General features: G+C 41.1%; 1 protein-coding gene across 2 annotated transcripts in view; it reads left to right on the top strand.

Annotated features, from left to right (window-relative positions):
* The first annotated feature begins 8044 nt into the window (after window positions 1–8044).
* RASSF1 (Ras association domain family member 1) overlaps window positions 8045–16151 on the top strand; it is a 32002-nt gene continuing 23895 nt past the window's right edge. The window contains exon 1 of one of the 2 annotated variants that reach the window (XM_081850498.1): window positions 8045–8778. In XM_081850498.1, the coding sequence (XP_081706624.1) occupies window positions 8448–8778 (331 nt within the window). In that variant the 5' untranslated portion in view covers window positions 8045–8447. Of the gene's footprint in view, window positions 8779–8895; window positions 8981–16151 lie in introns of those variants that run through there. The other variant, XM_081850500.1, reaches the window with a different exon arrangement.

Below are 16151 nucleotides of genomic sequence, written 5' to 3'. Positions count from 1 at the left end.
CCAACAGGCAGTGTTATCAACTGTCCCATCTGGTTGCTTCAGAAGCATTGAGTGCTAAACCAAGGGAGGAGACAGGGAAAGGATGTGGTTAATTAAACAATTTCAGTTTTGCTGAGCTGCACGGTTTCAGAATTGAGAGTACAACACATGACATCTTTACTGAGAAAGTTGATTCTGTCATTTAATCCTTGTTTAGTTGTTAAAAATTAAACTAATGTCTGCCATGTGAGAACATTTAGGAGTGTGATGCTATGTGTAATTGATACCCTCAGGCAAGAAGTCCCATGGGAGTAAATGAAAGTCTTGTTTAAAAGTATCAAGGAAGTCTTGGCTTTGATATTTTCAATATTTAAAGTTATAGTTATTCAGAGCTTGCCAAAGAATCCTATCAATACCCACCATCACTGTTGTCCTTTCCCCTTGTAAACTGATCCTTTTATCCATTTTGCTTATATTCCCCAGGGGCTTCAGGGCTAAATTAGACATGCTGGAATAGTTGTGCAAGTGTTTGTCCTTTATGCAAATAAAAAGGTGGCTGGGGCCTATTGTTACAGAAAAAAGAGCACAGTGTGGGGAGCAGAAACGGTCCCTACCATGTGTTACCTTGCTGCCCTCCACTGCTTTAAACAGCTTTCCTTAATCCTGTTCTGATACCAGAGGTGAGCCATGCCAGAAGAAATTTGCTTCAATAAGTGAATGAAAGCAAGGTAAGGTGAAAGAGGGTGGGTTTCAAACTACCTCTGCCCATTCCTTTTAGTGTAAAGAGTGGATCCAGTCAAACCCTTATATGTGAAATGAGCTGGCATCTGCATAAAATACATATATTTATTGTATTGTTCACTTGGCAGTTCTTTGGAAAGAGCAATTACACACATCCACTGATTGACTAGGGACACTGTCTTACCTCATAGTGTGTGGTTGGTTCTGTTTGCTTGCGTCATGCTTGCTCTGCAAACATCACACATATAATTCTAGCACACTGGGACTACAGATGGATTTTAGTCTGGGAAGGACTGATGAGTTTATAGTTTCAGGTTAGCGGTTGGACTAGATGATATTTTGGGTCATTAACTCTGATTCTGTGAATTCAGCTGTGCTCTTTGGCCATGGAGATGAAGACTAGCATCATGGTATAACACACATATGGCAAACAAGTGCTGTTTCATGGTTCCTTGACTACAGTGCTCATTTTGCCTGGTTTTCATTATGTCACAGTCATCCTGCCTAGAGAATTGTACCTGCAAAAAGAAGATGAAAGGGTTTTTTTAATGAAGGCTTATTAGTGACAAGATTGAGCTTGTCAGATGCAGTTTAACCTTGGAGGTGAATTACTGGTTTAGCTAAACTTAAAAGATATATTAAGAATAATGTTTAAATGGCCTTTTCTAATTTTAGGTCATCCAGTCCAGATAAATGAATGGTATGAATTCAGGTATGCTTCTTGATAGTTGGTCTTATAAGGAAAAATCAAGCTGAAATGATGATAAAGGTTACTGCTCAAGATTTATAAAATTCTTACAGCGCTTGTTATCTCTGAGAAGATACTTCTTTTACATCAGGCACTATGGAAGTTGATGTTCATTGTTCTAATCAGTCATGAGTTCAAGAACCAGACCTATGACCAACATGATGTTTTTATTTCAACCTTTCTTTGATGTCTTCCAGTGACAAAAATAAACAGGAGCCAGCTGTGTCTCAGCTAGCTTTTGCAGAAATAATAATATATCTTAATCTCCCACATTTCTAGTACTGTTCTCACCATTAGCTGTCCATAAGTATGCCAGCTGTCCCTCGTTTTATAAGGCTGCAGTCCTAGACCATCTAAGCTGGGAGTAAGCACCACTGAACTCAGTGAGGCTTACTTCTGAGTGAGCAGACATGTAAAGTTTTGCATTTCAAATATGGTTTACTTCTTGAGCTAGGCAGGCTGTGCACAGGCATTTACTAAACTTAAGGCTTACTTTAGAAATTCCTGACTATCTAATTCTAGATTTTAGTTGAAGTGGGATTGTGTTTTACTGTAGTGGGAAGCAAAGTAGTTGACCATTAAACTCCTCCCTGCCTTCATTCTATAGTCCAAGACTCAGCTGCTTTTTGTGTGTGGTAAAAATAAAAGCTTATGGAGAAAGTAAAAGAAGGCGGGAACAACTGTTCTTCCTACACACACACACACACACACACACACACACACACACACACCTACATTCTTCAGAGAAACAGCAGAGGAGAATGTACAGTACTCATTTGGTAATTGTAAGGTTTTAGATTTGACCTTGGAGAATTGGCTAATTGTTTTTCCGGGCCTTAGTTTTCTACATTAAAATAACCAGGATAACCACTCATTGTACAATTATGAAACAATCTCTGGTCTTTGGAGGATATCATCTGTGTAAACAAAAAGCGCTGTTTTCTGGCAAGGAAATATGCAGCAGCATATGCGCATGTACATAATTTTATGTATAACATAAATCTATTCCTTTATCAATTTCCGCTTTGCTTCCACATCACATATCCTGCAAACATTTCTTGTTCTAGGAAACTAAAGAATAGCAAATCAGAGGTTATTGTCCTGTAAATGAGCTTTTAACTGATTAACCAGCTAGAAGGAAGGAAGGAGACAATCTACAAGAGGGGGAAATGTTCCATCAGTTTTGTTCATGTTTAAAGTCTAGGTCCTTCCTAGCTGAGATATGGGAGTGGGTTGGCTTGGCAGACGTTGGAATGGAAATAACAAGAGATTTCACATATCACTTTTTACTCTTGGAACAGTGGCAATATCACTGCTGTCAACATAGTTGATTTGTACACCTTTCCCTTAAAGTGAAAAGGTTTGTGTTATCTATGATGTACATAGAAACAAATGGTTCAGAGGTGAATTTTAAGCAATGAAGTAAAAAAAACATGAAAGGCAGAAAGTACAGTGACATAATCAGTTACATAATTGATAGCGGTAATTCACGAAATAGCCGTTGATAATACAGACATCCTGGTATTCGTAAGCCAATTAACACATGTTAACATATTGGCCCTAAATTTTCAAGTTGCAATCTCCCTCTTAAGTTCCTTTGTTCAAGTTTGGCCATGATTGAATAAACAAAAGTAACACTCGCATATGGAATTAAGGCCTCAATGTGAATTCAGCTATTAGCAACCCAATTTGTCTGGGGAATCCAAACACAAGAAAAGTCTTGCTGGAAAAGCATTCTGTTCTCACAGTAGCCCACAAGTTGCCTATGGGAGGCCTGCAGCACTGACTTGAGTACAACAGCACTCTCCCTGCTTGTTATATCCAGCACCTGGTGTTCAGAGACATACTGCCTCCAGCATTGGAGGCAAAACAGAGCCTTATCCTCCATGCATTTGTCTAATACACTTTTAAAGCTATCTAACTTGATGGCCATTTTATAAGTGGGAGCAATTTTTATAGATTAATTATGGGCTGTGCAAATAAATACTATCGTTTGTCTTTTCTGAATCTTCCAACATTCAGCTTTAATGGATGGCCCCAAATTTATATTATGCAGCTCTGAAAGTATATTTAAACTCAAATATTTTGATGAGAGAAAACATATCTACATATTGGATTTACATCCATTTCCTATGTTTATGCAATGTAGTAAAAGAAGGATTGCTATTATTTTTAAGTTTACAACTTTAAGTTGCAATTTTAATTAATACACAATGTAACATAAGTCATTCAACTGCCTATTATTACAATCAAGACAACTGTTTTGATTATGGGCAGATCTCTGGACTTCAAAAAAAATGTAGCATGAATGTGAACCACAGAGATGGATGGATGTTTTAAAAGAAAATAATTCCAACTATTTTAAGTAGCAAGAAAAATACTGGATCTTCCAAGGTTAAAAAAACCAGCCAAATTACTACAAAGTATGCTGCTTACATCCTTCCAAATTTAACATTTCTCTGGCAGATGTTTACTCCCAGGAAATGACAAAAATAGACCCATCTCTAGACTCTTTTCAATAATATTTTTGGATTTATTCCCATGGATATTTCTTGCAAAAGTTCAACATCCAGCTCCCTAGAGCAAGAAAGAGGCCTGTAACGTTCTCCTTGACTTGTTTTTTCCATTCCAAACTGAGAGATGATTTTAGGAAAATAAGCAAACCAAACAATATGGTTCCACAGCAACCACTAGCAACAATCTACTATGGACTTTGGATGCAGCCAACCTTCAGCAATAGGGCCTTGCAGAAAACCTGCCAAGGGCTTTGTGTCAGCAGTATAAAGATCAGCTAGTGATTTCATCCATCAAGAGGCCACTCAGGAAAAGCCATGCCATCATTTACACCTGGTAACAAGGCTGCAGTACATTGCTGCAACAGCCCTTTAGCCATTCAGTGCTATGTAGGTGCCTTGCTGCTTTTGAGCACTCCAGAGGTTCAACAGGACATTGTTCCTTCTGGTTCTGGATGCATCTGAAGCCCAGTGCAATGCTAATGGAGAGGTACTTCATAAAATGGGGAAGGACCACAGTAAATATCAACCACTAGTTTGGTTGTCTGCAATGCCAGCCCAAATCTGTGGCCTCTTAACTCTGTTCTCAGAATAAGCAGGAAGACAAAGCCAATTATTTTCTCTGTTTCACCTTCCCCATCTGTTCCACAATATAACTCACACATCTCACTATGAACAAGCAAAGTGGGGAAGCAGCTGAGTTCTGGGGACTTTCTGTGTTGCCAGAAACCTAGTGAAACTACATGTCATGTGGAAAACTTAATTGTCCCAATTCTGTGATTTCCTCAAAAGGAAAATGCAGATGTGGGGACTGCCAGGGTGGTTGTTATTAAACATTTGCCACAGCCAAAACAAACCAGAACAAATCATTTTGAAGAGAAGGGCAGCCTTTGAGAACATTTGTGGATGAGAAACTGTAAATTCTTCTTTAAAAATGCCACCTTCACTTGCATCATTTTGGCAAATATGTTTACCCCGGACACCGAGATTTAGCTCTGAAGGCCTTCTGGAGTCCCATCACTGATAGAAGTGAAGTTACAGGGAACCAGGCAGAGGGCCTTCTCGGTAGTGGCGCCCACTCTGTGGAACATTCTCCCATCAGATGTAAAGGAGATAAATACCGTAACTATACAGTACAACTTTTAGAAGACATCTGTAGGCAGCCCTGTATAGGGAAGTTTTCTGTATTTGATATTATTATTATGCTTTTATATTTGTTGGAAACTGTCCAGAGCTGCTGGGGCAATCCAGTCAGATGGGTGAGGTACATCAATCAATCATTTACTGACAAATGGTGAAGAATCAAACTAAAAGCAGGCTGAAGATACCCACTTCATGGTTTGCTTCACTGAATTAGTTCACCCAAAACAAAACAGCAGCATCCTTAGTAACCCTGCTTAGGGATATAGTATGACCATCACAGTGCGGTGCAGTGCAGTCCTGCCTTCAGAAAGTTTACAAGAAGTTGTGTATCTAAACCCTAAAGACTTAAGGAAGTCCAGAGTATTATGACTACAAACAAGAAAAAAACATTTTTGTTATGCAAAGACAAATGATTAGGCTCTGTTTACACTGTGGAACTTCCCAGGCAGGAAGCACAGGGGAAGGAAATGCAGATGATGTCCACAATCTCCATGCATTGCTTATGATCCCTGACTTCAGTAGAATGTGAACAGCAAAAGCACAATGTTTCCAGATGGCTACTTCTCTGAGAATGTGGCTGTTTGCCCCATCACCAACATCCAAGTGTTGACAGTTAGTTTGTCCGAGGGGGCAGTAAGTGGGTAGGGAGGCCCTCACAAACAAGGACAAAAAACAACAATACCCTCTAAATTACATTATGCAATAATGAAAAACACAGCTGTGAACATTTACACAATAAGTTACATGAAGAACAGGTAAGCAATTACTTAAGCCAAGAATAGCAAATCATGCAGGCCAACAGGAGGCTGGTCAGACAGATTTCATAAAAAATGTGAGTGTAAGCAGTACTTTATGTGTGTACTGAGTATAAGAGTTGGTTTCCTTGCTAAGTTTATGCTTTACACCAACATTTAGCAATATCCAAACCAATTAGAGGTCTCAAGGAGGTGATCTAGTACTGAGACATTATGCAGCAGGAATGAAGGGAATGTTCTAACATTTTGATTTCATTAAGGCTGATATAGCAGCTCGTTTAAACTAAGTCTGTTGCATATTTTTAAAACTGCAAACTATGTTTTGCTTGGCACTGGAAATGTGTTGCAGTGCCTTCTGTAAAAGAACAAAGGAATGGCTTATTTTTAATATCTTGAGATAGCTAAGATGGATAAATAATACACTCTGTTCAAAGAACAAATGGTACATGCTCACCAGACTTATTGAACGAGCAATTGCGGGGTATTTATTGCATATGGAATGTGTGCATTGTAATCTTGTATCCCTAGACAGATAAATCTTTCCTTTTCCCTCATAAAATTAGATTAAATAGCTTTTTAAAGGTCTAAGATTCTCTGTCCCATGAGTGTAGGGGGGGCAGTTGCCTCCCCCAGATCAAGAAAAACAACAGAAATACTTAACAGATCATTCAGGTGGGTTCTGTGCCTCCTAACAAAAGTCTTGCCCCCCCCCAAAAAAATTGGCTACGCCCATGCTCCCTCCTCAGAAAAATAAATGGCAACAGTGTCAGCCTCAGGATTTAATGGGCCCTCAAGCAAGGCAGCCCACACCTAGTAGAGGAGGGATGTGCAAATTCAGCATTCTTTCATCCTTTCTTGGTGTTCCAGGCCTAGTGAAAATGGTGGTTGTCTGAGTGACAGAGACCCCTTCCCTATTTTGACGTCCTAGCAAACGGCCGCCCTTGGGTGCCACTCCTTGGGGAAGAGCTCCTTTTGCTCTTGCCAGCTGCTGATAACCCGGTCGCAGAAGCCTCCCTTTGAGGGTAGGTGGGCGCTTTGCTGCCGCTCAGACGGAGCCGCGCCGTCTCTCGCCGTGCGCTCCTCCATCTCCCCAGACTTTGACGTCAGGCGCCGGCCTCTCGGAGCGCTGCGGTTGCCCGCTTCAAAAACAGCAGCAGCGGCAGCAGCAGCAGCAGCAGCAGCATTGCTATAGAAACACAGAAGTGGAGCGCGAGCCCGGGAACCTCGCTGTGAGCGCGGGCGGAGGACCCAGCGCGGGCGAGGAGGGGAGGCGATTTGCTCGAGGTCCTTAAGGAGCCGTGGGGAGCAGGAGCTCCCCTGGGGAGGGGGGGTCTCCTTTTCTCTGACGCAGCGTTTGGGATTATGAGGGACGGCTTTGCTGAAACCCTCAGCGTGGAGACTGTGGAGCAGGAGTCAGCAAACTTTTTTCAGCAGGGGGCCGATCCACTGTCCCTCAGACCTTGTGGGGGGGGGCGGACTATATGGGGGGGTGAACGAATTCCTATGCCCCACAAATAACCCAGAGTTGCATTTTAAATAAAAGCATATACTCTACTCATGTAAAAATACCAGGCAGGCTCCACAAATAACCCAGAGATGCATTTTAAATAAAAGGGCACATTCTACTCATGTAAAAACACGCGGATTCCCGGACCGTCAGCGGGCTGGATTTAGAAGGCAATTGGGCCAGATCCGGGCCCCGGGCCTTAGTTTGCCTACCCATGCTCTGGAGTCTTAAAACTCCCGCGCCAACTCTCCCCTACTCCCTCACAGCTGTGTCTTCCTCTCCCGCCTTTTTGGCTCCCCCTGCATGTCTCTCCCCCCCCCCCCCCACCACACACAGCCTGTCCCACGAAATGATGCCGCGCAGCTGTCGGGGAGTTGGCAGCGCGTCCGGCTGCCGCTTCCCTCAAACCTGCTGCGCTTCTTCGGTCTTACTCCGGAGGTGGCTTAATGCGGGAGAAGCGGGGGGCGGAAAGCAAGACGAGCCACAGCTTCAAGGCGTACAGGACTAGGCGCCGCCTGTTGGTCTCTTCGCCCCCCTCCCTCCCCCCCAGTAAGGAGGAAATGCATGAAGGGGAAGGGAGCGGGGACCTTTCCTCTTGCTTGTTCAACAAAAAAAAGAGCGAGCAAGCCAGCAACTGGTAGCACTTCAGAGGCAGGACCTAAACTAACGCAACTCTCCCCAGCTTCCTCTCTTATGGAGCACGATTGTAGAACCAAAGGAGACTGATGCTGTGGAGCTGCCCGCCCGCTCGTGGGGGCGGGAGGCTCTTACTGAGCTCTAATCTTCCCAACAAAGATCGCCTGTGACTTTTTCTGGCTGCTGCTTTAAAGCTAAGGGGTGAAAAGGGGCGGGGGAGAAGACAGGCCGAGAGGAAGAGAAAACAGACAAGAAGTGAACTTTTGGCAGACTGGGAAAGGGGTCGAGAGAGGCGTGCGGGTTGCTCCGAACAGCACAGGGACCCCCCAAGGAACGCGGGCGAGATGGGGATGTTTCTGGGCCCCTTGTGAGATGTGTTTGCAGGGCCCCTTTCCCGCTTTGCATCCTCAGCCTATGTAGTGGCCATGAACCGGCCGATGGACCAGGAGATGATCGAGCTGAAGAACTTGGGGCTGGAGAAGCAGCTCGACCTGACGCGGGGCCCGCGAGGCACGTCTGAACGTCCCGTCCGGCTGGAGCGGGCCAACGCCCTGAGGATTTCTCCGGGGAAAGTGCCCGAGATCTTGAGCCGCGTGCGCCAGATCCGACTCCTGGGCGGCCAGAGCGACCCCAAACTGACTGAGGAGCTGGGCGAGGGGCATGTCTTCAAGCCCTGCGCGCAAAGCCAGTCGACCTGGTGTGATCTGTGCGGGGAATTCATCTGGGGCGTGTACAAGAAGCGTCTGCAGTGCATCCGTGAGTACCGGCCTCCAGCCGCACGTGGCGGCATTTGCCAGGCCGCTTTGCATCCTCGCGGGAGGTTCTGGGAGCAGCAGGAGGGCAAGGTAGCGTTCGGTTCAGGGAGCATCAATTTGAAAAGAAATGGAAGAGAAATAGGAGTAATAAAAGTAAGCTAAGTAGTCCAGGATGATGTAGCCCTATCTGGCTTCCGTTACAGGTAGAAATTCAACTGGGATAGCTTCCCCATCACTTCTCTCACTGCTGAAAGAAGCTGCATACTGCTTGTCCTGCAGCTATTAAAAGTCAGAAGAGCTCTTGAATAAGAAAGGCGACAAGCCTATGGCACACAGAGAGAAAGGATAAGTAAAGGACGTATTTTGTATTGGCCCAAGGGCTGCTTGAGAACAATTTGCTTTGGAAAGTTTTTAAGTTTCAGAGGAATTGGGGTTTGGGGCTAAAGAAACATACATAATTATTCTGGTAGCTTGTTTGGATTTAGGTGAAAGTATGCACAGAATTGCAGCTTTAAGCAAATGGTGGAGCTTAAAGAAGACTCTGAGGTCACACCCACACCAAGTATTTGAAGTACCGTACTGTATATGGCTTCCCCAAATAAAACTGGGATCTATAGTTTCTTGAGGGTGTTGGGAATTGTAGCTCTGTGAAGGGTGAACTACAGTTCCCAATATTCTTTGGGGAAGCCATGTGCTTTAAATATATGGTTTGGATATGATCTTAGACAGTGTTCTATGCCAGTGAATGTTCTCACATATTGTATTCCCATACCATTTGAGCATGTGAAGTCCTATGCAGATTTACAGTGTGTTAACTGTGCATGCCATCATGAGTGATGGCTCTCTCAATGTCTGTTATACTGCAGCAATACTTGCTTAACAGTAACTGAATGAATCAAAATCTAATTCAGTAATGCCAAGCAACATCCTCATTCTTTTCTACCATTTTGATTACCTGGATCATATTTTGATTTAGGAGTAGGTATGTGCAGACCGTAGGAGAAATTGGAGTCCCCTTCTCTTTCTTCATTTGTTTCTGATTAACACAGGCCAGAATTACCTCTGTTTAAGAGCAACTCAGAACATCCCATATGAATATTTGCTCCAGTCTAATCAGCAGCCCACAATCATCATATTGTGGTGGTACCATCTAAGCTCCGGCTATATAAATTCTCACATGTACTCCAAAGAGCAGGAGTAGTTTTTAAGACTCTCAAAATTCTTCTTTAAAGGGGCACAAGATGGACTAAAAAAATAGTAAGCGGGTGGGAATGATTAGAGGTCTCAGACACCAAGCAGTTTACATTTTCCCATGCGTGAAAAGGGCTTCCACAATTCTTTCACTTGTTTCTGAAACATTGTTCTACATGGACTTGAAGCTGGTTCGTGTGTGTGTGTCATCATCATCTGATTATTTGCAGCTAAACACAATAACTCCCACATTGAAAATATTGTTTGTGTTGATGTGAGATGATCCACTGTAGATGTTTAACTATAAGAATTACCATGGGTGATAACGAACATAAATATGTGAATGAACATGCTGTCACAGTTGTTCCCAGTTGGGGGGCTGAAGAAGACCAAAGGGGTTACGGTCCCAAATTATGACGGTTAAGGACAGCATCCAGCCAAGGATCTCAGTTCTCGTGGCATAATTGAAACTGTGAATTCAGATGTCTGGCAGGGCAAGAAGCCTAGAATAAAATTTAAGATTTTAATGGATGCAAAAGATAGAGGAGGCTTTGCCCTGCCAGACCTAAAGTTATATTTTGAGGCTGCATGTCTTTGCTGGGTGAAAGAATGGATAAAGTTGGAAAATTCAGAACTTTTGGATTTAGAAGGATATGATAATAGATTTGGTTGGCACGCATATTTATGGTATGAGAAAAAAAGAGTGCATAAAGGTTTTGAAAATCACATTTTCCGAGGTCCGCTGATTGAAGTATGGAATAGGTACAAAAATTTATTAGAGTTTAAAACTCCATTTCACAAGATGAAATGGTTAAATCGGCTATGATAAAGTGGGCACAGGATATTGGGTATAATATCATGTTTGAGGACTGGGAAAGGTTGTGGACCACTGGGTTGAACTTCACTGCATGTAATGCTTTGAAGGAAAATGTAATGAAAATGATATATAGATGGTACATGACCCCAGTTAAACTTGCCAAAATATACCATTTGTCTGATAACAAATGCTGGAAATGTAAAGGAAATGAAGGAACATTCTTTCACCTCTGGTGGACGTGCCCTAGAGTGAAGGCTTTCTGGGAAATGATATATAATGAGTTGAAAAAGGTATTTAAGTATACCTTCCCTAAGAAACCAGAGGCCTTCCTCCTGGGTATTGTCGACCAGAGGGTGATAAAGAAGGACAGAACTTTTTTCCTGTATGCAACAACGGCAGCAAGGATACTCATCGCTAAGCATTGGAAAACTCAAGATCTACCCACACTGGAAGAATGGCAGATGCAACTGATAGACTATATGGAACTGGCTGAGATGACCGGCAGAATCCGAGACCTGGGAGAGGAGAAGGTTGAAGAAGACTGGAAGAAATTTAAGATTTATTTATAAAAATACTGTAATTTGGTTGAATGTTAAGAAGGATGCTAGATCATAAATAATTGAGCACCACTAAATTAGATGGAATTAGGATGATAAGTGAGATTGAGGAAAATATAAATCTTTTGGAGAATTATTAGATTATATTTAAATGAGCGGGACATAAGAACGCAAACAAGATGATAAATTGCTGGTAAAAATCTACAATGATGTAAGTGGGAGCGGGAGACGTGAGGGAGTCCAAAGAAGCTATGAAACTATGTTATGATACATGTTATATTGTTTATTTTTTTTGCATTTGCATTTGCATTTAAAAATCTTAATAAATATTTTTTTTATAAAAAAAAAATAAAACTCCATTCTGGCTGTTGCCATTGGAGGTAATGAGTGTTAAGAAGATCAATATGACAGGGAGTTGGATTACATATGAGAATTTAATTATAAAAGAAGGAAATAAATGGAAATTGAAGCCATACGTTGAAGTTAAAGAATATGTGTTTGATTGGTTACACTACTTCCAAGTGAATGCGATGTTTAAAAAAGAGGTGTTGGAAAGAGGTTTTCAAGATGAAAAATCTAGATTTCAAAAAGAAATTGTGAATAATGACGTTAAAACTTTATCAAAAATGTATAAATTATTACTTGAGTGGCATACTAAGGATGAAGAGGTTAAAGTTGCAATGATTCAGTGGGCCAAAGACTTAGGTTATAATATTCAATTTGATGATTGGATAAGATTGTGGAAAGAAGGAATGAAATTTACTGCATGTACTACAATAAAAGAAAATGTTATGAAAATGTTATATAGATGGTATGTTACACCAGTAAAACTTGGAAAGATGTATAAAGTGAGTAATAAATGTTGGAAATGTCAGGAGAAAGAAGGAACATTTTATCATATGTGGTGGGAATGTAAAAAAATGAAAGGTTTCTGGGAAATGATTTATAATGAATTGGAAAAAAATGTTGAAATATACCTTTGTTAAAAAAACCAGAAACTTTTCTGTTAGGTATACTAAGAAATGACATAAAAAAGAAGGATGAGAAGTTGTTTTTATATGCAGTAACAGCAACAAGAATTTTGGTGGCACAAAAATGGAAACAGGAAGAAATCTCGACGAAAGAAGAATGGAGAATGAAGTTGATGGAATACCCAGAATTAGACAAGCTAACAGGGAGAATTCGGAACCGGCGAGACCAGAGATTTACCGAGGACTGGAATAAATTTACAGAGTATATTAAAAATATATGAGAAGATCAATTAACATTTGTAGGTTTTCTTTTTTTATATATAAGATATTTATTAAAGTTTTCAAAAATAATACATTGTAAAACAAAAAGAAAAAAAAATACAAAAGTACAAAAATGCAAAAATAAAAACAATTTAAAAACACATAGCGTTTCCACTTATTTTCTTCTGACTTATTTTCCAGACCTCCTCATACCTCTCTTATATTCCAATTCAAATTGTTTGTTCAGCAAATCCTCACCTAACGTTTGTAGGTTTTCAAGAAGCTCTGTGATAATAATGGAAAGAAATATTGTTTTATAATAATTGTTAAGATTAATTTGGTTAAAAAAACCCAAAACAATACATATGCAAGAAATGTGAATAACTGTGAAAACATGAAAATTTCCAGATAGACTGAAGGAAGTCTGAAAGTGGAAAGATTAGAATTGGATGTATAATTCAAATAGAATGTTTTTCTTTTATTGTTATATTTGAAAATTTTATAAATAAAAAATTAAAAAAAGAAACTGTGAATTTAGAAACTTCTCCAATGTCCTGGGGCCTAGCCCTAGGCAATCAACAAGTAGTACCCTGGGGGATCTTCTTAAAGCTATTGCATATTGTTTATCAGAGGACATGTAGGGAAACTAGGTTAACTGAATGAGGTTTCCTTGGGCCAGAGATGACTCAGTATCTGTTTCTCCTTCCTCTCTGCCACTGAATCATTCCATGTTGAGAAAATGCATGTGGGAGTCTGTGTATGTTCATGAAAGCAGGTGTGGCATGGTCATATCCAATATTATTCACTTAAATCCCCTATTTTTAAGTCCAGCAGTGAAGTCCTGTTTGGTTGGGTTGGATTCTGAGAGAAGGCTACTGGGTGCTTGGGAGACCTTTGGTGTTCTTGTCAATTGCCTGTGTATTCCGTTCCTCTGCTGGCTTATAGTGTCAGAGTTGATTTATTGCTAAGCGGTGACTACTGATGCTGCATGTAAAAGGATGCTCCACGTCAAAAAGAATACTGGGTCTTTGAAATCAGCTGGGTTCACCAGCTTCCTTTATTCCAATGGATTGGAATTCCTGCCAACCCCATTTTCCAAAAGGATAATTGTGCGAAAACAGTGCTGAATTGTGCACCAAAGTTGCATGTGTGTCACTGAAAGCCAGGGAAAGCTCTGCTACACCTTTCACTGGGGCATGCATACAGATATTGTATTTGTGTGTGTGCTTGCAGGATGCTGGAAAACAGCTGTTTATTTCTCTTGTTCTGATAGGCCAGGACCCAGATGATTCTGATTTGTGGCTGCTTATTTTAGTGACAGCCTATGTGAAAAACTCAGCCCTTCCTGCCCACAGTTTGTGCACGTTTGTGGAGCATCAAGGGCTGGGAAGGCTGCCCCTGTTGAATTTCTACCTGATAAGCAGCTGTTGCCGGCATAGAGGCTTGTTCCGGGGGGGCGGGGGGAAGATGGCATAGCTTCTGTCTTGTTAATCTATTGTACATAATAAGTCTTCTGAGCAGGAACAGTATCGTATGTGCAGTCTTCTTAGGACTGGGACTTGCTTCCAGACTTAGTTTGTACCAAGCACAAAGAATGGCTGAGAGTAATTTGATTGGCCTACCCTCAGTGTTCCCATCCTTTCAGCAACTGTAGCTGAAAGGATGTGGCTGCTCTAAACTCAGTGGGTGTGATTTGCGAAGAGCTCCTTAACTGTGCCTCATAACAGGCTTTGTATCCCTGAGCCTACCTTTGTCTGTATCTTTGTCTCTGGCTGCCATACACCCTGAGAAATTTGTTTTACCTTGTTTGTTCCAGCCACTTTCTCAAATTGCTACCACGTCCTCTGCCTTGTGTCCTTACATTTGGTACTCCCATAATTTACACTAATCCTGCAAGTTTGTCTGTTGACTAACAGTTTTGTATAACGTCTAGCACCCTGTTAATGCTGAATAATGTTTAGTAGACTTAGCAAGGAAAACTCCTGTAACAAACTTGTTGCATCCTACAAAATGTCATATAAATTGGAACTAAAAACAGAATTGTTACACTTTGAGCACTTAATTTTTTCTTGCACCTTTGCTCACTTTGATTGCTTTTGTTAAAAACAACAATTGATTTGAGATGCAGAGGGCTAGAGCCAAATTCATACAAAAATAGCAATGGCATGGAATACTTTCGAGTACTACATCCTAATTGTATAAGGCAGTCCTTCAGTCAAGAGCAGTTCTGATTCTAGAATTCAGGTAGGATTAACAGTTTGGCATTAATTGCTCCCATATAAATTAGAACTCTGGTGTTAGTGTTTCATTTTAAGTCTAATCCATTACTGATTACAATTAAAGATATTTACAGTATTGAGAGAAATTATTCCAGAGTAATTGATCCAGAATAAAATAGTGCACCTTAATGAACGGGATACAAATAGGTTAATGGAAGTGCATTCTCCTAATGCCTGTAAAAGCAGAGCAGATGTCACTAGAGGGTGTCAGAGTGTTTAAAAGTTATTTTCCCTCGAAAAGAACAGGCAAAGAGACAAATCAGAAATAAATCTAACAGTTTGCAGTGTGGAATTGGGCATTACTGTACTGTATTAGAATAATGAAATTGCTAAAGGCATTTCTCCTGCTGAGGAGCTTCATTTTAAAAAAATTAAAAATTGAAAAATCATGGTGGCAACTCTTATACATGCCTGTAAAAGCACTGCTTTCTGCTGCTCAGTACTTGCACTGGTGCAAGACAATTGGCAACTGCTAGAACCCTGAGATAGAATTACCATTTCTCTGTGGTTTTGTCTTGTTCTTCTTCTCTGTCCTCAGCCCTGCGATGTTTGTGGCTAGTGGCAGGCCCGCTGCTTGATGCTGATACTTTGGGTCAAGGCCCTAAAGTCATGCTTGGTCTAAACTCATTAAATTATAATTGCCTTCTGGCCTAAGAGACTTGAAGACACAGATTGCTTTCACTTTTCATTATTTTCTTCACTATCTGAGAGCCAAAACATAACCACGATTCTATTTTCAGTGGGCAGAATGTATAAAACCTAAGAGTTTACTGTTGTGCAATAAGAATATGTGCTGCCATAAATTGTGGAAAATAAAGCTGGGTTTTGCAAAATATGTAGGTGAGAAAGATATTCATTCACTAATCTTTATGATTTTTAGGTGGAGCCAGTTATTTTCCAGCTCTTGTTCTCTGCCATTTTAGTGATTCATCAAAGGGTAAATCTGCCCAGTTACTGCTCCACAGATAAAAGCAGCATTACATATACTGAGGTAGTTAAACAGGCTTATGTATTCAACAGCTGACAGAGTCAGTCTAAAAATGAGTGTATGATGGTTGGCTATAGACTCTGGAGAGAGTAATGGACTCCAGAGTGATTTGCCTACATACAGTACTAAATTACTCAACTGCCATCATCCCTGACCCTTAGTCATGCTTGCTAGGGCTCTTGGGGGTTGTAGTTCAGCAACTTCTGGAGGGCCAATAATTCCCCAACCCTGCCCTATTAGAGCAAATCCAGTCGGAAAAAGAATGGCTTTTTGCAGTTTGGAAAGTGATGGGATTGAAAAGTGTGGATTG

Source organism: Podarcis erhardii, assembly GCF_964252035.2.
Source record: "Podarcis erhardii genome assembly, chromosome: 2".
Lineage (NCBI taxonomy): Eukaryota > Metazoa > Chordata > Lepidosauria > Squamata > Lacertidae > Podarcis > Podarcis erhardii.
This window is presented reverse-complemented; position numbering and strand designations above follow the sequence as displayed.